We start from the raw sequence: 23,457 nt of genomic DNA, 5'->3' as shown, positions 1-23,457 counted from the left end.
TGGGCAGCTGGGCAGCCGCCATCTGAGGCTTGCCTGCGCCTCGGGCCAGCCTTGGGCGGCTGGGGACCTGAGGGGACTGGGGGACTCCAGAGACAGGCACGTGGCGAGGCTGAGGAGACTGGGCGCCACCATCTTTGAGGGCATGGCAGTCAATTAGCATATTCCCTCCTTATTGGCTGTGGATGCCGCCATCTTTGCAATGGCATGAAGGTCAATTAGCATATCCCTCTTTATTAGGTAGGATATTCAAATTATTTCACATTAAATTGTTTTGACATTGTTGAAATTATATCAAACTCCATTCCATATTATTCTGTCATGCCTTTAATCTAATGCAGGGGTCCTTAAACTTTTTAAACAGGGGGCCAGTTCACTGTCCCTCAGACAGTTGGAGGGCCGGACTATAGTTTAAAAAAAAACTATGAACAAATTCAGCAACAGGCAGCGGTGGCAAAAACACCCGGGGGGGGCGGATAAATGTTTTCGGCAGGCCGCATGTGGCCTGCGGGCCGTAGTTTGAGGACCCCTGATCTAATGAGTCAAGGTTCATATTATAAAACTAGTAACTAGCCCTAGCCAGTTTGGCTCCAGTGGATAGAGCATTGGCCTGCAGACTGAAGGATCCCAGGTTTGATTTCGGTCAAAGGCACATGCACAGGTTGGGGGCTCGATCCCCAGCAGGCAGCCAATTAATGACTCTCATTGATGTTTCTCTCTCTCCCTCTTCCTTCCTCTCTGAATCAATAAAAATATATTTTTTTAAAAGTAGTAACTAAAAAATATTTTTTTACGAATAATATTTTGAAACTAATTTTCATAGCACTTAATGTAAAAATTTGTCCTCTAGAATTTACCTTTAGAATCATCTTTGTTGGACTCTTTATTCTGACAACTTTTTTCATTATCTTTAAACAAGATGGCTGGAACAAAAGCTTTTAAATCAATGAGGTTCTCATAAAAATTCCGAGCATCTTCATCTTCCCATATACCACCTTCCAAGTCATATTCTCCAGGTTTACCAGGTGTAAATATATCAATTCCAGGCCCATGCTCTACAAAAAAATAAAGCACAGAGAATTAAAACTATTTCAGGTTAAGCATGCTAAACATCACAAGATATTTTACATTTTCTATTTTATAACTAATGAAGCCTGAGTGTTCAACTAACAGAAGCTTCTTCAATCAACAAGCACTCTGGACTATTCACATAACCATCTCTAACATCAAATCACAAATAGTTTTAGAAAAAGCTCTAAACAAGGGCAGACTAGAGGACAGCTTAGGATAAAGATGATTTTCTCTTCAATATTTAAAGCAATTAATATGAGGGCAAGTAGCCACTTGATATATTAAGCCTACCTTCATGAAACTTAAAACCAAGATAAAAAATATATAACCTTGGACATTTCTAAAACATCCAGCTTCAAGTCTCACCTCCTTCATTAAGCCTTTTTTATGACTCCCAATCCTCTTATATCATAATTATCTCCCCAAATAGACCATAAACCCTTAATTAAAAAGCATCTTCCATATGCACCCCTTTGTTCATTGCAGTGTAATTACAATAGCCAATATATGGAAGCAATCCAAGTGGACAAAAAAGTTGTAGTACATACTAGGTTAATGTAACTGACAGGTGTACTGGTTAATAATGGCAGGGGAGTCGACCAAGATGGCGGCGTAGGTAAACACCGGAGACCGCTGCCGCAAACAACCATTTCAAAAATACAACTAAAAGACTGAACGGACATCACCCAGAACCACAGGAAGGCTGGCTGAAGAGAGACTCTACAACTAGAAGGAAAGAGAACAGCAAATCGAGGCTCAGAGGCGGCGCAGTGTGGAAAATACAAAGGTACCGAGGTGCGCGCGAAAGCGGGCTGGTGGCTGAGGGCGCGGTTGTCGTTTTCTGTCGGGACTGAGTCTCAGACTCTGGGCTCCAGATCCGGGCGAGTCTCTAGGGACCCAGACTCAAACGGGAGAAGCGGGATTACCCGGCATCAGTTGGAACCTGAGGGCAGCTTTCTCTCCGAGGTTTGCAGCGGCTGCCGGGGTTCTGAGAAGCAGAGCCTCTGGGAACGGGACTGAGCGTGGCCATAACTGCTCCCTCCGCCCGCCCTGTTGATCCCGCCCCGCCCAAAGCCTGCGCACAGCCATTTGCTGATCGCCTCAGGCAAAGGCTGGATTAGCGCCTCCCCAGAAGACAGAGTTTTCCGCACAACTGATTACTATAGCCAGCCGGCCTGAGGGTCAAATCCCCCTAGTGTTAACTACAACAATTAAGGCTTGGCTAGAACAAGACTGCGCACAGAGACCACAAGGGGGTGCACCAAGAAAGCATAAAAGATGCGGAGACAAAAAAACATGACAGAAATGGAGGATATGGAGCTAAGAATCGCAATTTTGAGGGCTTGCCATAAATTTGTGCAGAACCTCACGAAAACTAATGAGACCCTCGATGCTACGATAAAGAAATTAGAAAGTAAGCATACACGGACTGAAATAAAGAATATTATACCCAATAGCAGACCAGAGGAGTACAATAATCAAACCAAAGATTCGACAAAAAACACCCAATTGGAAAAGCAAAATGAAAAAAGAATCCGAAAGTGTGAAGATAGTGTAAGGAGCCTCTGGGACAGCTTTAAGCGGTCTAATATCAGAGTCATTGGAGTGCCAGAAGATGAGAGACAGCAAGATATTGAAAACCTATTTCAAGAAATAATGGCAGAAAACTTCCCCCACCTGGTGAAAGAAATGGACTTACAGGTCCAAGAAGCGCAGAGAACCCCAAACAAAAGGAATCCAAAGAGGACCACACCAAGACACATCATCATTAAAATGCCAAGAGCAAAAGACAAAGAGAAAATCTTAAAAGCAGCAAGAGAAAGAGGCTCAATTACCTACAAGGGAATACCCATACGACTGTCAGCTGATTTCTCAACAGAAACTTTGCAGGCCAGAAGGGAATGGCAAGAAATTTTCAAAGTGCTGAATACCAAGAACCTACAACCAAGATTACTTTATCCAGCAAAGCTATCATTCAGAATTGAAGGTCAGATAAAGAGCTTCACAGATAAGGAAAAGCTAAAGGAGTTCATCACCGCCAAACCAGTATTATATGAAATGCTGAAAGGTATCCTTTAAGAAGAGGAAGAAGAAGAAAAAGGTAAAGATACAAATTATGAACAACAAACATGCATCTATCAACAAATGAATCTAAGAATCAAGTGAATAAATAACCTGATGTACAGAATGAACTGGTGATTATAATAGAATCAGGGACATAGAAAGGGAATGGACTGACTATTCTTGGGGGAAAAAGGGGTGTGGGAGATGCGGGAAGTGACTGGACAAAAATCATGCACCTATGGATGAACACAGTGGGTGGGGAGTGAGGGTGGAGGGTGGGGTGGGAGCTGGAAGGAGGGGAGTTATGGGGGGAAAAAAGAGGAACAAATGTAATAATCTGAACAATAAAGATTTAATTAAAAAAAAAAAAAAAAAAAAAAAAAAAAAAAAAAAAAAGAACCATGATATAACTTCGCCTCATATGGTTCTGGAAACAACAATGTGCACATAAAACACTGTATATATTTTTGTATTTGTACATTTAGACATACACATATAGAAATAATAGAAATAGGGGAAAATGTTAATAAAAGGTGAACATGAGTAAAAAAAAAAAAAAAAAAAAAAAAAAAAAAAAAAAAAAATAATGGCAGATTTTGTAATCAAAGAAAACATGGTAAGTTCAAGAGAAACATCAAAAGTGCTTTATTCAAAGTAATGTCTATTGCTAACTACACATTTCCCCCATCTTTAGGTAATTTGTGGATACCATCCCAATAAAACTTTTCTTGTTTTGAGGCAAACCATTCAGAGAACCAATTTTCCACTTCTTCAAACGTTTTGAAGTGCTGCTCAGAAAGTGTGTGTGCCACAGATTGGAACAACTGGTCATCTGAAGGAGCAAGGTCTGGGGAATACGGTGGGTGGGTTAATACTTCCTAGGCAAGATCTTTTAACATGTCTTTAACTGGTTTTGAAGTGTATAATGGTGCATCATCATGAAGCAAAATTACTTTGCCATGTCTTCTGGCACATTCTGGTTGTTTCACGATCAAAGCATGGTTTAAATGGATTATTTGTTGTTGGTAGCGAACAGTATTAAGGGTTTCATCTGGTTTTAGAAGCTCATAATACACCACACCTTCCAGATCCCACCAAACACAGAGCATTGTCTTCTTTCTGAAGTGATTTGGCCTTGCAGTCAATGTTGTTGGTCGACCTGGATCAACCCATGATTTTGTGCGTTTGTGATTCTCAAAATAAGTCCACTTTTCATCGCCAGTCACAATTCAATGCAAAAAAGATTTTGTTTCGTGCCGTTGAAGCAACATTTTACTGATGACTTTCTGGGTTACCATTTGTCTTTTGTTCAGTTGATGTGGCACCCATTTTCCTTCCTTTAAAATCTTTCCCATTGCTTATAAACGATCGGAAATTGTTTGCTGAGCAATGTTTAATCTTTCTGCAAGTTGTTTTTGAGTTTGACACGCATCTTCATCCAATAATGCTTGAAATCGTTGGTCTTCAAACTTTTGCAGTTGACCTGGACGCTCTTTGTCTTTCACATCGAAATCATCATTTTTAAAGCGTTTAAACCAGCGTTCACAAGTATCTTGAGATGCAGCATGTTCACCATAAGCTTCCCAAAGTATACAATAACTTTTTCTTCAAAATAAAGTAATGAATTAAAACTTCCCACAAATGCTCTTTTTTTGGCATGAAATTTGACATTTTTAAGCATAAAAATATCTATGATGTTAACACCTTCAGCAAATTTGACACATGAGGTTTTGAAACGTGCTGTCAATACAACAAAATAGCATACATATCAAATTGCATATGTATCAACATATATAACTCCATCTATTGAAAAAAATCCAGAATATTAACTGGTACATACAAAAGAACATTACTTGGCCATAAAAAAAGAATGACATTTTACCCTTTGCAACAGCATGGACAGACCTAGAGAGTATTATGCTAAGTGAAATAAGCCAGTCAGAGAAAGACAAATACCATGGGGTCACACATGTGGAAAATAAACAAAACTGAAACACACTGATAGACACAAAAAGTGGCCTGGGGGTTGCAAGAGGGGAGGAAGTGAAAGAGGTAAAGAGATTAAGAAGTACAAAATAGCCCAGTAGATGTGGTTCAGTGACTGAGCGTTGACCCATGAACCAGGAGGTCACGGTGAGGGCACATGCCAGGGTTGTGTGCTTGACCCCCAGTAGGGGACATGCAGGAGGTATGCAAAAGGTAATTCTCTTTTATCATTGATGTTTCTCTCTCTCTCTCTCCTTCTCCTTTCCTCTCTTTGAAATCAGTAAGAACATATTTTTTAAAAGATAAAAATAAAATATAGAAGTACAAAATAGTTACAGGGATGTAAAGTAAGCATAGGGAATATAGTCAATAAATATTTCAATAACTATGTATGGTGCCAGGTGGGTACTGGAAATATCTGGGGAACACTGGGTACAGTATATGATTGTCTAACCACTACTGTGTATACCTGAAACTAATATAAAATAATACTGAATGGACAAAAGATGGCGGCGTAGGTAAACACCGGAGACTGCCGCCGTGGACAACCACTTCAAAAATACAACTAAAAGTCGGAGCGGACATCAACCAGAACCACGGGAAGGCTGGCTGAGGAGAGTCTCTTCAACTAGAAGCAAAAACAACAGCATTCCGACGCTCAGCGGAGGCGCAGTGTGGAAAATTTAAAGGTACGGCCGTGCGGTGGTGAGGGTGCGCGCACAAAGCGGGCTGGCGGCTGAGGGCGCGGTTGTCGTTTTCAATCAGGAGGGAGTCTCAGACTCTGGGCTACAGATCCGGGCGAGTCTCTAGGGACCCAGACTCAAACGGGAGAAGCGGGACTGTCTGGCTACGGCCCCTCCGAGGTTTGCAGCGGTTGTTGGGACCGAGAGGCAGAGCCCCTGGGGACGGACTGAGAGCGGCCATAGCTGCTCCCTCCCCCCGCCCTGTTGAGCCCGCCCCGCCCAGGCCCTGCGCACAACCATTTGCCGACCGCCTCAGGCAAAGGCTGGAATAACGCCTCCCCAGAAGACAGACGTTTCCCACAGCTGATTCCTACAGCCAGTCGGCCTGGAGGTCAAATCCCTCTAGTGTTAACTACAACAATTAAGGCTTGGCTAGAACAAGACTGCGCACAGAGACCACAAGGGGGGGCACCAAGAAAGCATATAAGATGCGGAGACAAAAAAACATGACAGAAATGGAAGATATGGAGCTAAGAATCGCAATTTTGAGGGCTTGCCATAAATTTGTGCAGAGCCTCACGAAAACTAATGAGACCCTCGATGCTACGATAAAGAAATTAGAAAGTAAGCATACACGGACTGAAATAAAGAATATTATACCCAATAGCAGACCAGAGGAGCACAAGAATCAAAACAAAGATTCGACAAAAAACACCCAATTGGAAAAGCAAAATGAAAAAAGAATCCGAAAGTGTGAAGATAGTGTAAGGAGCCTCTGGGACAGCTTTAAGCGGTCTAATATCAGAATTATCGGAGTGCCAGAAGATGAGAGACAGCAAGATACTGAAAACCTATTTCAAGAAATAATGGCAGAAAACTTCCCCCACCTGGAGAAAGAAATGGACTTACAGGTTCAAGAAGCGCAGAGAACCCCAAACAAAAGGAATCCAAAGAGGACCACACCAAGACACATCATAATTAAAATGCCAAGAGCAAAAGACAAAGAGAAAATCTTAAAAGCAGCAAGAGAAAGAGGCTCAATTACCTACAAGGGAATACCCATACGACTGTCAGCTGATTTCTCAACAGAAACTTTGCAGGCCAGAAGGGAATGGCAAGAAATATTCAAAGTGCTGAATACCAAGAACCTACAACCAAGATTACTTTATCCAGCAAAGCTATCATTCAGAATTGAAGGTCAGATAAAGAGCTTCACAGATAAGGAAAAACTAAAGGAGTTCATCACCGCCAAACCAGTATTATATGAAATGCTGAAAGGTATCCTTTAAGAAGAGGAAGAAGAAGAAAAAGGTAAAGATACAAATTAGGAACAACAAATATGCATCTATCAACAAATGAATCTAAGAATCAAGTGAATAAATAACCTGATGTACAGAATGAACTGGTGATTATAATGAATCAGGGACATAGAAAGGGAATGGACTGACTATTCTTAGGGGAAAAGGGGTGTGGGAGATGCGGGAAGTGACTGGACAAAAATCATGCACCTATGGATGAACTCAGCGGGTGGGGAGTGAGGGTGGAGGGTGGGGTGGGAGCTGGAAGGAGGGGAGTTATGGGGGGAAAAAAGAGGAACAAATGTAATAATCTGAACAATAAAGATAAAAAAATAATAATAATAAAAAAAAAAATAATACTGAATGTAAATTGCAATTGAAATATATAATTAAAAAAAAAAAGAAGCATTCCTCCTTTTGGCATAACCCTTGGCCAGATTGCCATAATTGATCAATTGATAAATAATTAGAAAAGGAAAGAAAAGATAAAGACATACATAGATATTTCAGGGGAGTGGAAAACCATATATAAATTCTCACTCACACACACATATACACACACCCGGGTCTACCTTTATATGCAACGATATATTCTTAAACTCAGAGCATTAAAAGTAACTAAACATCCTACTTCATAATCACGAGACCATTCAGAAATTTATCTATTCTCGCTGTGCTTCTCTCCAAATAAGAATTGTAAATAAAAGAATGATCATACAGACTAAAAATAACCCTAGAAAAAATTATATTACTCATTAAAAGTTATTAAGGATAAACAAGAATAACAGCAAAAACAAACAACAAAAAAAACAATGCCTCCCTAACTCATTAATTATATGCCTTAGAACAAATATGTTTAAACGTAATACATTAAACCCATATACTCTAAGGGAAAAGATAGATAAATCTATCATTTGTTTAATGAAGAAAATACACAAAAGCAAACGACAAACTAGAAGACAATATTGGCAATTTTTATACAGAGGAATTAATATCCATAATATAAAGAGATTCTACAAATAAGACCAAAACCCCAATAGAAAAATAAAGGTTCTAAACAAATGAGTAAGAAAGTATAATCCTTAACCTCAGTATTAATCAGAATGTTAAAACAAACTTATCACTTTGACCCATAAAATTATGTTTAAAAGATTAGTATCAACAAATGTTGATATAACAGTAGGGAAGGAAGCACTCTCATATCTTAACTAGAGTACAAACTGATATAGTATTAGGGGAGAATAACTAGTCACTGTTTATCAATATTTAAAATAAGCATAATGTTTGATTGTGCAAGATTCCATCTAGCAATCATACCTCAGAAATAACAGAAAATATAACCTAAGATTTACAAGAATGTTCATTATAACACTGTAACAGAGCAAAACTGGAAAGAATCTAAATGTCTATCTATATGATACAGGCTAACAAGTAATATATGTATAGATGTATAGATGTATAGATGTATATATACACACACACAATGTAACATTAATAAAATGTTAAGATAAATGAGGCATATCTACCTGAACTGACTCAGAAGATTCAAAAATACATTATTAAAAGAAAAGAGGAAATCATGCAAAATAATATCCTGTATAAATTAACAATAAAGTTATACATAAACTAGAGGCCCGGTGCATGAAACTCGTGCACTCAGGGGAGGAGGGTCCCTCAGCCTGGCCTGTGCCCTCTGGCAGTCCAGGAGTCCTCGTGGGATGTCCAACTGCCGGCTTAGGACATCCCTTAGGACTGATGGGCCTAAGCCGTCAGTTGGACATCCTTAGCACTACTGCAGAGGCAGCAGAGGCTCCCGCCACTGCTGCTGCACTCACCAGCCGTGAGCCCAGCTCAGGGCTTCTGGCTGAGCAGCGCTCCCCATGTGGGAGTGCAAAGACCACCAGGGGGCAGCTCCTGCATTAAGCATCTGCCCCCTGGTGGTCAGTGTGCGTCATAGCAACTGGTCGTTCTGCCATTTGGTCAATTTGCATATTAGCCTTTTATTATATAGGAGGATAGCTGATTATATATTTTGTATATACATTTTATATATAACAAAGTCTAGACAGGTTCATATCAAACTGTTAACCATAGTTATCTTGGAGAACAGAATAGATATGACAGGAGACTTTCACTTTCTACTCTATAATATGCACATATATTTTACAAATTTTAAAAATAATGCATTTGCATAATATTTTAAATTGTAAAAACAATTCAAGTCCTGAGAGGCAAAAATACTACAAAGTCAAAAAGCAACAGAAAAAGTGGTGGTGTTGGGGGGGGGGGGGGGGTGGATATTGCAATGTGTATTTTTAAAAAAATCATTTCTGCCCTGGTTACTGTGCTCAGTGGTGAGAGCAAAGGAAAACATTCATTCTCATATACTTAGTGGATGTAAATTTTTGGAAGAAAATTTGGCATTATATATTGAACATAAAAATGCATATAACCTTTTAACTTAGGAACTCTACTTCTAGGTATTTATCCCTGAATACTAGTAGTACACATAAATAGTCATAGGTACAGAAATTTGATTATAGCATTGACTAAAATAGTTAAAAACTTAAATAGATATAACTTAAATGTCAACAGAAGACTAGGTAAATACAGCAAAATCATACAAAAGAATGCTACTGTACAGCAATTTAAAACAATTATATGACAACATAAATTGATATAAAAAGACCTCTACGATATATAATTAACTTAAAAATGTAGTTGCAGAATAGTATATATGATACAATCTCATTTCTGTGAGGTAAAAAAGGGTATTCTAGTTACTGAAAAATTTAGGCCTCTTTAGGCCAAGATGAAGTACTAGAAAACCAGGCAAACAATAAATACAATGGTTGTCAAAACACTAAGACATCAGGTAACACAGGAGAATGATTCCTGAGAGAGAAGAAACTGACACCTACAATTAACTACCCTAGCTTATTACCTGGTAAGATATTAAGGAAACCTTTGGAGCAGCAGTTGCCAACCGGTGGTCCACAGACCACTGGTGGTCTGTGATGTCCGAAAGGTTGGAGACCACTGTGGGCCAGGGCCAAGAAAGAAAGAAGCCAGGCAGATCCCAGCAGTCTCCATGAGTTGAGGAAGACAGAGCTGAGAGTCTGGCAAGACTCTAGCCCAGGTGGCTAAATTTTGCAAGACAGTGTACCACAGAAAAAGGAACACAAACATTTGCAGAAGGTCCCTTGAATATTCAGTTGAATACTGATCAGCCTCTATTTGTGAGGAATCTAGGTGAAAGTGGGAAAATAATAACTCGTGAATTTTCTAATTCATGGGAAATCAGTATAAGAGAATACTTACTTACTAATAGGGAAAATTAGTACAAAAGGATACTTACTTAATAATAGGGAAAATTAGTCCTAGAATAAAAACTGCTCTGATCCCATCTAACAAAGCAAGCCTGGAAAGAATGAAATTGTTTCCAAGTAACTTAACTAGGTCCAGAACAAATCTCAATGATATTTCTGAGAATAAAAAAATATCCAGCACGCATCCAATAAAACACCAGGCATGCAGAGAAGTAGAAAAATTACCAGAAATGTATAGGAGATCAATCTATCAATCAATAATTAAAAGCAATGCAGAAATAGTATAAATTGTAAAATTAGTAAAGACATTAAAACAGTTATTCTAACTATACTTCATATTCTTAACAAGCTAAAAGATAGACTGAGCATGATCAAGACCATGGAAAATATAACCAGCTTCTAGAGATAAAAACTACATCTTTACATTGAATTAACAGTATATTAGACACTATAAAAGAAAAAAATTAGTGACTTTGAAGACACGGCAATAGAAACTATCCAATACAAAAATAAATACTTAAAAATAAAAAGGACAACTTCAAACCACCTAGCATAATTGTAACTGAATCTCAATAGGAGGAAAGAAGAACAGAAAAAATATTTGAAGAGTCAAATTTTTTAAATTTGATAAAAATTATAAACCCAGATTGAAGAAGTCCAATGAACCCCAAGCACAAAAAACATAAAGACAACTACACCAAGTCACATATAATTAAGTTGCTTAAAAATCAGTGATAATGAAGAAAATTTAAAGCAATCAGAAAAAAAATACATTATGTAAAAAACAAAGAATGATAGCAGCTTCCTCATTCAAAGCAATGCAAATTAAGACAGTAGAGCAACATATTTAAAGTACTGAAAGAAAAAAGAAGCCTCACCCTAAAATTCTACACCTGGTGGAAGTATCTTTTAAAAACATTGACAAAATTTTGTCAAGATCTATTATCTGTGGAAAATGCCTAAAAATACTTGAAAAGTCATTTAGCATTTTTTAAAAAATTATCTAAAATTTTGGTTTAAATAAACCAAGTAAATACCAAAGGATGCTAAATACCATGAAAATATCTGCGTTCTAAAATATAATAAATTTACTGAGAAAATTCTGAGAAACCATCCAGATTCAACCAAAACACAAATCCTATGATGGAATTGCCTTTTAAAAAATTCAAAATTTCAATGCTCAATGATAAGGAGATTAAAAAGTCAAAATTATGTACAATTATATATAAATACTAGTGGCCCTGCACACGAATTTTTGCGCAAGTAGCTTGCTGCCACTTGCCTCAGCTGGCCGCCCCACCCACCGTTGCTTGTAGCTCTCTGCTGCACGTAGCTCACTGCCCCGCCCTCCTGTAGCTCTCCACCCAATGCCCCACCCTCCTGTAGCTCTCTGCCACAGGTAGCTCACTGCCCCGCCCTGCTGTAGCTCTATGCCACTTGTAGCTCGCTGCCCTGCCATCCTGCTGATTGGTCGTTACCCGTCACAGTGTAATGACCATTTGCATATTACCTCTTTATTATATAGGGTAACAAAATACATGTATTCATAGTATACAACAGGCATTTCTTATTGAGGATGTAAAATACAAAATACCTTCTTATAAAAGAACTAGAGGCCCATTGCAGGAAGATTCCTGCAAGAATAGGGCTTCCTGAGGCTGGAGCGAAGCTTCACTCCCACCTCCACCACCCCGCTTGCTTCTCCGCAGCTTCGCTCCCTTCTGCAGCACTTGGCTTCCTTCTACGTTGTTTTCAGTCTTAGATCTGCACCTGTGTATGCAAATTAACCGCCATCTTTGTTGGGTTAATTTGCATACTCATCTGATTGGCTGGTGGGCGTAGCGGAGTGACACCAATTTGCATGTTTCTCTTTTATTAGTGTAGATACTTTACAAATACCAACAGTGGCCCTTACATCTCATATGTGTTTGGTGATTGGGACTTAAGCACCTGTGGTTTGGACCCACACAATGCAAAGGCAGTGGTAAGCCACTACTGCATTTCCTTCTTTCTTTTTGTTAAATTTTTTGTTTTACCTTGAAAATAATATCACTTGGGTTGCGGGAAACGAGTTAAGTCGGCTCGCGTGAATTGCGCGTACTCCGCGGGAGCCGTCTTAAACTCGGTTCATATAGATTTGCGGTGGAGTGCGGGAAACGTGTAAACTCGGGCCGATTGTAACTGCGTATTACCAAATATTTCATTTCAATCGAACCCATACTTCAAAAGATATAGGCATTTTAACGCGCCATCTTATATTTTGGCGGGAAATTCACCCGCAACCCAAGTGTTAAAATAAGACAGTCCAAAATGAAATATGAGATAGTGCTGAGAGATGAGACTCCCAAATCGGAAACCATTCAGGTTACTAGAAAAGAGCATTATTGCTAATGACACAACCAAGTCAAAGCCAAAATGACATCTACCAGATGATGTGCACAAAGGCAAAAGGAAAGTACGATGCTGCACAACATATACAATCAGAACTAGGAATGTGAGAAACATGAACCAAGGAAAGCTAGAAATTATAAAACAAGGAATGGAAGGTCTAAACACTGCAATGCCTGCAGTTAGCAGGGGACTGGAATGCAACATTACCAACTGGGCAACTACAAAGTGTTCTACTTGGAAATGACAAACTCAGAAGACAAGGAGTGGCTTTAACACTTAGGGAAGATGAGCACATGAAGTTAGGGGCTACAATGCAAGGTTTGACAGAATATCTATCAGAATTCCAAGAAACCTAATTAATATAACAATCATTCAAATCTACATTTCTACTACAGAGGCTGAAGAAGATGAAATGGGAAGCTTTCTTTTTTCCGTTAATCCTCATCCAATTTTTTCCATTGATTTTTTTTTTTTTTTTAAGAGAGTGGAAGGGAGGGAGAGAGAGACAGGAGAGAGAAAGAAACAGATGTGAGAGACATATATTGATTGGTTGCCTCCACATCCACCCCACCAGGGCTGGGGATCCAACCTGAAACTCAGGTATATCCATCCCTTCATTCCTTCCCTTCAGTGTGTGGGCTGACACTCTAACCACAGAGCACACCGGCCAGGACGGAATTGAAAGCTTTTACACAAGGATCCAAGAAGAATTTAATCATACACCAAAACAAGACATGCTGACAATTATAAATGACTGGACACAAAAGCAGGAGATAAAGCAGAATCAAATGTCATCAGAAAATGTGGCCTAGAAGTTAAGAAACGAAGTAGATCGGCATGCAGATTTCTATGAAACCTATAACTTGTCCATCACAAACACATGCTTCTAATAACCAAAAAGATGACTGTATAAATGGACATCATGGGATGGCTAATAAAGAAATAAAGTGGACTACATAACTGAAAGCAGGAGAAGCTGTTTTCTTTCTGCCAAAACAAGACCAGGAGCAAACTGTGGTACTGACCACAAACTGTTAATATCAAACAGAGTAAAGGTGAAGAAGAGCACTAAAAAAATAAAATGTACATAACATGCCTGATGGATTTAAAGTCCATATTAAAAAAAAAATTGGCACTGTTAAACTTCACTGACCAAAAACCAGAAGAACGGTGGGCTAAAACTGGAAGTATTATTAGGGAAAAATTAAAACGATGAAGGAAGAAAAGGAGGAGGAAAAATCGAGGTGGTAATGGAAGAAATACTAAAAATTGTTAGAGACCGATGAAAGGCAAAAGTAAAAGGTGACAAAAGCAGGGTTCATATCCAGCATTCAGTTTTTCAAAAATTATCACATAAAGATAAAGAGAAAGAGATAGAAGAGAACAATAAAAAAAGAAAAATAGGAGATCTCTATCAGAGGATTAAAAAATTAAAGGGAAATTCAAACATAGTTTAGGAATGCTGAACAAACCAACAAGGAAACACACTATCTGGCTAGGAGAGAAAAAAGGGAAGGTGGAAATAATATACTGAAAATCTATACAAAAGAGACAAAAGGATGACAGATACCTTTGAGGAAGATTACTATGAGGAAGAACCTGTAATTTTAGAAAATGAAGTGAAAGCTCCCCTCAAAGTACTGAGAAGAAATACATCACCAGGGGTAGATGAAATACCAATGGAATTATTTCAAGACACAAGTGCCAAATCTATTAAAATCCTAACAAGATATGGCAACAATATGGAAAACAAAATGGCCTACAGATTGAAAACATTCAATATATAGCCCAATCATCAAGAAAGGAGATACCAAGGAATACAGTAACAATAGCACCATTGCTCAAATTTCCCACACAAGTAAGGTGATATGTAAGGTGATCCTATATAATAAAAACCTAATATGTTAAGTGTCCAGTTATCTGGTTGGCCATTCAACCAATCAAAGCATAATATGCTAATGATATGCTAAGGCCGCTCACCCGCTCACTATGACGTGCACTGACCCTCAAGGGGCAGATGCTCTGACCAGTAGGTTAGCTTGCTGTTGGGGTTCCGCCAATTGGAACTGAGCAAGATGGACCGGACACACCCTGGAGCCCTCCCACAGTCCATCCCTGGCTGGCCAACCTCCTGCGTCCCTCCCCAGCCCCCATGATGCACTGGTGGGGTTCTTAGTCCTGGCCTGCGCCCTCACAATCCGGGCTGAGGGACTCTTCCCCACCCCCAAGTGCACAAATTTCATGCATCGGGCCTCTAGTACGGTGGTCAGCAAACCGCGGCTCGCGAGCCACATGCGGCTCTTTGGCCCCTTGAGTGTGACTCTTCCACAAAATACCACGTGCAGGCGCGCACATACAGTACGATTGATACTTCGTGGCCCATGCGCAGAAGTCGGTGTTTTGTGGAAGAGCTGGTATTTTGTGGAAGAGCCACACTCAAAGGGCCAAAGAGCTGCATGTGACTCGCAAGCCGCAGTTTGCCAAGCCACAGTTTGCCAAGCCGCAGTTTGCCAACCACTGCTCTAGTACAATAATAATCGCCTCTACCTTACATGGTGTAAGAAATGCCAGATGTTCAAGATGGATTCAGAAAAGGAAGAGGTATTGAGATCTAATTGTGAGAATTTGCTGGATAAAAGAGTGCTCCCAAGAATTTCAGAAGGTTAGTTTATGTGTTTTATACACTATAATAAAGCCTTTGATTGTGCTGATCATGAAAAGCTATGGGTTGCTCTGAGAGAAATGGGTGTGCCTCAGTGTTTGTTTGTCCTGATGAATAAGCTCTATCTTGAACAGGAAGTCACTATCATGACAGAATATGGAGACAGAATAATCTCCTAGAGGCAAATGTGTCAGACAAGGTTGCATTTGAACTATTTGTTTAATCTGTATGCAGAACGTATAAAAAACTGAGCTAGACTCAGAGAAAGAAGGAATGAAAATTGGTAAAATAAATAAAAATAACTTAAGATATCAAGATGATACTATCTTACCGGCAGAAAGTAGCAAGGATTTCAAATGACTTCTGATAGACGTGAAACAAAGTGCCAAAGCAGGACTGCATTTGAACATTAAAGACAAAAATCATGACTACGGAAGAAACACACAACTTTAAAATAGACAATGAAGACACTGAAATTATTAAAGATTTTTCTTACCTTGGTTCACTTATCTGAGACTGCAGCCAAGAAATCAATAGAAGGCTGAGACTCGGAAGGGCAGCAATGGAAGAATTAGGAAAGATCCCCAAGAGCAAAGATGTGTCATTAGAGACCAAGGATAAGGGTCATCCACACCCTTCTCTTCCCAATTACTATGTAAAGATGAGAAAGTTGGACAATGAAGAAGTTGACAGGAAAAAACTGATTCATTTGAAATACAGTGTTGGAGAGGAGCTCTACCAATACCTGGACTGCCAGAAAGATGAACAAGTGGGTCCTAGAGCAAATTAAGCCTGAAACATCACTGGAAGAAAAATGACAAAATTGAAACTGCCCTCTTTGGTGCATCATGAGAAGGCAGGGTGCTTTGGAAAACACAAGAGTGCTGGGAAAATTAGAAGGCAGCAGGAAAAGAGGAAGACCACATATGAGATGAACTGACTCCATAAAAGAAGCTATGGCCCTAGCCCAGTGGTCGGCAAACCACAGCTCGCGAGCCACATGCGGCTTTTTGGCCCCTTGAGTGTGGCTCTACCACAAAATACCACATGCAGGCGCGCACGTAAAGTGCAATTGAAATTTCGTGGCCCATGCGCAGAAGTCAGTTTTCGGCCTGGGCGAGTCTATTTTGAAGAAGTGGCATTAGAAGAAGTGGGGGGTGTCGGTCGGTCGGGCAACAGGATACGCTGCACGGGGGAGGTACATTGTTTTGAGGTACGTTCACTGAAGTTGACCCCTTCCAACACTCCCATCCACACTCGTCTATCTGAAACAAGTATACAAGACGAGTGTGGATGAGAGTTGGAAGGGGTCGACCTCAGCGAACATACCTCAATCAGATTGAGGACGTTTTTAGCAAAGGTCAGCTTAGGAGTACCCTAATTAAGTTAATAACAATGTACCTATCTATATTGTTTAAGTTTAAAAAATTTGGCTCTCAAAAGAAATTTCAATCGTTATACTATTGATCTTTGGCTCTGCTGACTAATGAGTTTGCCGACCACTGCCCAAGCCGATTTGGCTCAGTGGATAGAGCGTCAACCTGCGCACTGAACGGTCCCAGGTTCGATTCTGGTCAAGAGCACATGCCTAGGTTGCGGGCTGGATCCCCAACAGGCGGTGTGCAGAAAGCAGCCAATCAATGATTCCTTGTCATCATTGATGTTTCTATCTCTCTCCCTCTCCCTTCCTCTCTGAAATCAATAAAAATATGTTTAAAAAAAAAAGAAGCTATGGGCATGAGTCTATAGGAACTGAGCAGGGTGCTGAGAACAGGACACTACACATCACTCATTCAGAGTCACCAGGAGTTGGAGCGGGTTCGACGGCACATAATACACACACTGTGCAAATACTTCCTGTTAAAATTTTTAAGTAAATAGGATTGCCAGATAGTTTTAAGATTAATAACTTATTTCAAAAATAAAAACAAAATAAAAAGATTACTAATTTATTAATACTTATCTACCTAACATAAATATAATTATTTTATCAAGTAGTTAGTGTGACAGGTTAGAGCAATATGTTAAGGAACCTACCAACTTAAGGATAATCAAAAAGGAAGTTTAAAACAAACCTTTGAAATAATATGAAAAACAACTCCTCTCATAAATCATAAACAGCCCTGGAAGGCATGCTCAGTGGTTAGAGCATTGGCCTGCATAGCAGAGGGTCTCGGGTTCAATTTCGTCAAGGGCATGTACCGGGGTTGCAGGTTCAACCCCCGCCCCCAGTCGGGGCACATGCTGGAGGCAACCAGTCCATGTGTCTCTCTTACATTGATGTTTTTCTCCCTCTCTTTCCTCTCCCTCTCTCTCTCTTCCCTCCCCCTGCCCTTCCACTCTTTTTAAAAATCAATGAAAAAAATACTCTCACTAGTTGGGTGAAGATTAAAAATAAATAAATAAGTATATCATCATCATCATAATAATAAACAATTTATATCACAAACTGCAAGGTAAGATTTAGTTCTAAATAACAAGATAATATAGCATTGAAAACAAACATTAAAAATAAGGATATAGATATACTAGAATTCCAAAGGTCAAATGCATTTTATCACCAATCCTATATAATAAAACCCTAATATGCAAATTGACCAAATGGCGGAACAACTGGTCGCTATGATGCACACTGACCACCAGGGAGCTGGAGCTGTCCCCTGGTGGTCAGCGTGTTCCCACAGGTGGAACACTGCTCAGCCAGAAGCCAGGGTCAAGGCAGCAATAAGGAGCCCAGCAGGCAGGCAGTAAGGAGCGAGGGGTCCTGGACTTCGAGAGCCCCAGACTGCGAGAGGGCGCAGGCCAGGCTGAGGGACAACCGCCCCCCACCCCTGCTGAGTGCACAATTTTCGTGCACCAGGCCTCTAGTTTGATAAATAAAGTGAATCTTTCTATAATTCAAGTATGGTTTACGACAGGCCCCTTGGATATAAACCAAGGAAATTAGTTACAAAAGAACTCAAAGGAACTCATCATAATATTATGAGTTAATTATTATTCTCTAAGTTTAAAGCCTTTTACATTCAGCGGAGCATTTCAAATAGTTTTTCAAGGTTCTTATTAGGTCTTATTACTACTACATTTACAATTTTTTAAAGGCATTTAAAGGCTTAAATTTTCAATACACATCTGGCAATAATACACTTTAGTGGTAGTACTTACTAAAATATCATAATATTTGTTTTTAAGAATATCTTACCTTCTGGTGTTGGTTTGTCTTGAGGAAGATCTGGCATATTTTCATCCAAAAGATCTGCTAAGGATTGAGAATTTGCCAGCAGCTTCTGATAAGACATAGCAAATTCCTCATACTGTTTATGTCTATCTTCACTTAGCTCCCCTTTAGAATGTAGAATACGCCTATTAAAAAAAATTAAAACTGAGAATCCCATCAAAATACCTATGATCATGTAATGTTCCATATATCACACAAGTTTATTATCACAATATTCTTTGAAAACATATTTTTATTACTTAACATTTTCAAGATATATCTAAAAACTGAAATATGTATACAATTCAACTAAGCAATTACATTTTAACACTGGCTCTTCAAAGAATGAGTATGATTAACAATTACCCCTGCAAACATAATATATAACAATATGCCACTAAATAAAAATTATTTAATCTTATTACAACCATACTCCCCTCAGAAACACAGTTAATCAAAAATACTTAAAACAACTCCTGACATAACCTAAATGAGTTTGTTTTCAAAAGCAGGTTATAGAAAGAACCAGTATCTTTAAACATTCACAACTATTTGAATCAACATTATCTTTTGAAAAAAGCACTTATCTTCCACATAGCCAATTCTTAATTTCCTGGTTATTTATCCATGTAACAAATATTAATGGAAAAATCTACTTAACCAAGACCAGGTCACCTCTAGGAGCAGAGGACACAACTTCTCTTCCACTCTGCAAAGTTTACTAATAAGCCACCCTTAATTAGAAATGCAAAACTACTGAAAATTTTCAAAATATATAAAGTGAAATAAAAATCTTACTATATCAGTATAGATGGTTGAAATGTCTATAACTGGATCTAGTTTTTTTAAATAATTAAATATTTATGTAGTAGTGTAACATTTGAAGTTTATAAATCTAAATGCAAATATGACAGATTTCACAAAGTAAATTACAAATTATAAAGTGATTTTCAAAAGCAGTATCTATAAAGTTGTTTTAGCTCCTTGTCATTTGAGTTTTCCTATGAACAAGGAAGAAAATGCTTTAAAACATTTTTTGTGGTTATCATCTTAAAAGTTACAAAAAATAAAGTAGAAAGACCATGCCTACATTTATTCGCTTCTGCTTATTTGAAACAATTTCCAGACTTCTCCATCTTACTGCATTTCTACCCACTTTTGTGTAAATGTTGAAACATTCCAAATAACATATTCTATTTTAAGAATATCGGTTCCTATTACAAGCACAAGATAGATCAATGTATATATATTACTTACTATTCATTAACTCCAATTTTTTTTTAAATATAGCCTATTAGGTTCTAAAATGAGAAATTGTCAATCATCTTCTTATGATTTAAATATACATTAAACCTTATGGACAGATTAGTAAAATGTCATAATAGTTAATCCATAATAATCCAGGCTAAAAAGCATTTCTCTTAAAAATACTGTCATGAAGAGAAACCAAGATGGCGGCATAGGTAAACACCTGAAATTGCTGCCTCGCAAAACCACTTCAAAACTACAACTAAAAGACAAAACGGACATCACCCAGAACCACAGGAAGGCTGGCTGAGTGGAAATTCTACAACTAGAAGAAAGAGAAAAGCACACTGAGACTCACAGGAGGTGCAGAAGTAAAGTGCAGAAGTACAGGGGCGCAGCAGAAAGGGCTGGCTACTGAGGATGCAGTTGTTTTTCAATAGGAAGGGAAACACAAGCTCCCAGCTGCTCTGAACTCCATTTCCGGGCAAGTCTCTGGGGACCCAGACTCACACAGGGAGAAACTGGACTGTCTGGCATCGGGCGGAACTTGAGGGCAGCTTTCTCTCAGAGGTGCTTGCAGCGATTACCATGGGACACTGAGACCCGGGGCCTCTTAGGGCAGGGCTGAGGATCAGCCATAGCTGTTTGCTCCGCCCTGTTGATTCCCTGAGACCCCACCCCTCCCAAGCTGTGCGCAGAGGCTTTTGCATATGAATGGCCTGGCCCTTTGCAATCTACAATTACCGAACAAACTGCAGCTGGTTCAGAGGCCCAGAACATCCAAAAGAAGGCCCAAGGCCCCACAGCAGCTTGCACTGCTTCACAGCTGGGCCTCATCTGGGCAACTCCAAACCCCAAACAAAGAGGAGGAATCTGCAGATCTCTCTGTAGCTCCTGCTGGGTAGCCTCAGGCAGAGGCTAAATTAGCACCTTCTTAGAGATCCAAGTGCCAGTATACCCAGTGGTCAGAGTGGGACCATCCAGATTACAACTCCTCAGATCCATAAGGGACACACTCAGGGGGCAGACTCAGTGAGCACCAAAGCCCCACTGAAGCAAGTCTTGCCCCATAAGGGTTTCTCCAGCACAGAAGTTCTCCCACTGCAGACACAGCTGATTCTCACAGCCAATTGGCCTGGAGGTCAATTCCTCCCAATGATACTAACAACAATCAAGGCTTAACTACAACAAGACTGTGCACACAGCCCACAAAGGGGTGCACCAAGAGTGTCCACCTCAGGTAATTGGGGAGGCTGAGCCACTGGGCCCTATAGGACACCTAGCACAGAAAGCCACTCTATAAACACAGGAAAGCAGCCAAAATGCAGAGACAAAGAAACAGGTCACAAACGACAGAAATGGAGGAAAGCAAACTACTGGATATAGAGTTCAAAACCACGGTTTTAAGGTTTTTCAAGAATTTTCTAGAAACTGCTAAATTTAGTGAGACCCTCGATAAATCTAGTGAGACCCTCGATGATATGAAAAAGGACCAACTAGAAATTAAGCATACACTCACTGAAATAAAGAATAATATACAGAGATCCAACAGCAGACGAGAGGATCCCAAGAATCAAGTCAAAGATTTGAAATACGAAGAAGCAAAAAACACCCAACCGGAAAAGAAAAAAGAAAAAAGAATCCAAAAATATGAAGATAGTGTAAGGAGCCTCTGGGACAACTTCAAGCGTACCAACATCCAAATTATGGGGGTGCCAGAAGAAGAGAGAGAGCAAGATATTGAAAACCTATTTGAAGAAATAATGACAGAAATATGGTGAAAGAAATAGACTTAAAAGTCCAGGAAGCACAGAGAACCCGAAACAAGAGGAATCCAAAGAGGACCACACCAAGACACATCATAACTAAAATGCCAAGAGCAAAAGACAAAGAGAGACTCTTAAAAGCAGCAAGAGAAAAACAGTTAGTTACCTACAAGGGAATACCCATACGACTGTCAGCTGATTTCTCAACAGAAACTATGCAGGCCAGAAGGGAGTGGCAAGAAATATTCAAAGTAATGAATACCAAGAACCTACAACCAAGATTACTTTACCCAGCAAAGTTATCGTTCAGAATTGAAGGTCAGATAAAGAGCTTCAGAGATAAGAAAAAGCTAAAGGAGTTCATCACCACCAAACCAGCATTATATGAAATGCTGGAAGGTATTCTTTAAGAAGAGGAAGAAGAAGAAAAAAGTAAAGATAAAAATTATGAACAACAAATACATATCCATCAACAAGTGAATCTAAAAATCAAGTGAATAAAAAATCTGATGAACAGAATAAACTGGTGAATATAATAGAATCAGGGGCACAGAAAGGGGGTGGACTGATAATTCTCGGGGGGAAAGGGGTATGGGGGGTGCAGGAAGAGATTGGACAAAAATCGTACACCTATGGATGAGGACGGGGGGGGGGGGGGTAAGGGCAGAGGGGGGGTGGGAGCCAGGTGGAGGGGAGCTATGGGGGAAAAAAGAGGAACAACTGTAATAATCTGAACAATAAAGATTTAATAATAAAAAAAAACACAAAACAAAAACAAAAAAAGATTAAGTAGATAGAATACTGTAACAACAAAAAAATACTGTCATAAAGGAGTTTCTCTCTCCATTTAATACTCATCTTACAGGCAAAAACAAAGTTTCTTTTGGTTTTATGATGAAATTTTAAAAATTAAAACAAAAATCCAAAGCATTTAAAAATATTCAAACTACGAAAGAAATGACTAACATTACTTTGAATGAGCTTGTTAGAACTTTCAATTACAGTGTCATTTTGGAAGTTTAAAAAAGTCATTAAAATTAAATAAAATAAATGATTTAATAAATACTACTCATATGTTCTGTAATGTATTACTAGGAAAAATGTTAATTAATAAAAACTTAAGTGTTTATGCTGAAGCAAATTATGTTAAAAGGGATAATAATTGCCCTGGCCAGGTGGCTCAAGTGCTTGGAGTATTGCATACCTAGGTTGCAGGATCAGTCCCTAGTTGGGGTGCGTATGGGAGGCAACTGGTAGATATTTCTCTCTCACATTGATGTTTCTCTAAAAACAAACAAACAAACAAAAAAACTGTCTAAATAAAATCAATAGAAACATATCCTCAGTAAAAAAAAGAAGAAAAAAAAAAACTAGTGGTGGACCTAATCTGGCCTATGGGCCAAAGTTTGCCAATCCCTGTCATAATTGGAGTTAACTGAGTTAGTATCATTATTAAATGTATTATAAATGAGCTCATTCTCTCATGAATATCACATAAGAAAAGCAATGCAACAATATTAATTCCAAGTCATATTCATTATAACAAAAATACAAGAAAGTAGTCCTTAACCCAATATATGTGAGAAATCATGGTCTGAAAATACCCCTAGGGTACATCAATCCTTGATTTCTGGATTGTTTTTATATTACTAAAGCTGACAGAAAATATCAAATAGTCCACTCTTAATCTTGTTACTTCTTTTATTTTGTATACTGTTTACTATTGTTTTATAGTTTTAAAAATGAAT

At 39.0% G+C, this 23,457-nt stretch overlaps 1 protein-coding gene across 7 annotated transcripts in view; it reads right to left on the bottom strand.

The window, feature by feature from the left end:
* The window catches only part of UPF2 (UPF2 regulator of nonsense mediated mRNA decay), a 133,523-nt gene that overhangs the window by 93,831 nt on the left and 16,235 nt on the right, over positions 1–23,457 (bottom strand). For all 7 annotated transcript variants that reach the window (XM_070428448.1, XM_070428486.1, XM_070428458.1 and 4 more), the window contains exons 4-5: positions 18,681–18,841; positions 855–1,052 (exon numbers count right to left, since the gene is read on the bottom strand). In XM_070428448.1, coding sequence (XP_070284549.1) covers positions 855–1,052; positions 18,681–18,841 — 359 coding nt within the window. The remainder of the gene's footprint in view (positions 1–854; positions 1,053–18,680; positions 18,842–23,457) is intronic.

This window comes from Myotis yumanensis, unplaced genomic scaffold (assembly GCF_028538775.1).
Source record: "Myotis yumanensis isolate MYYU_CA2020_CCGP unplaced genomic scaffold, mMyoYum1.0.hap1 SCAF_1, whole genome shotgun sequence".
Lineage (NCBI taxonomy): Eukaryota > Metazoa > Chordata > Mammalia > Chiroptera > Vespertilionidae > Myotis > Myotis yumanensis.
The sequence above is the reverse complement of the archived record's forward strand: the minus strand, read 5'-3'. Positions and strand labels throughout refer to the sequence as shown.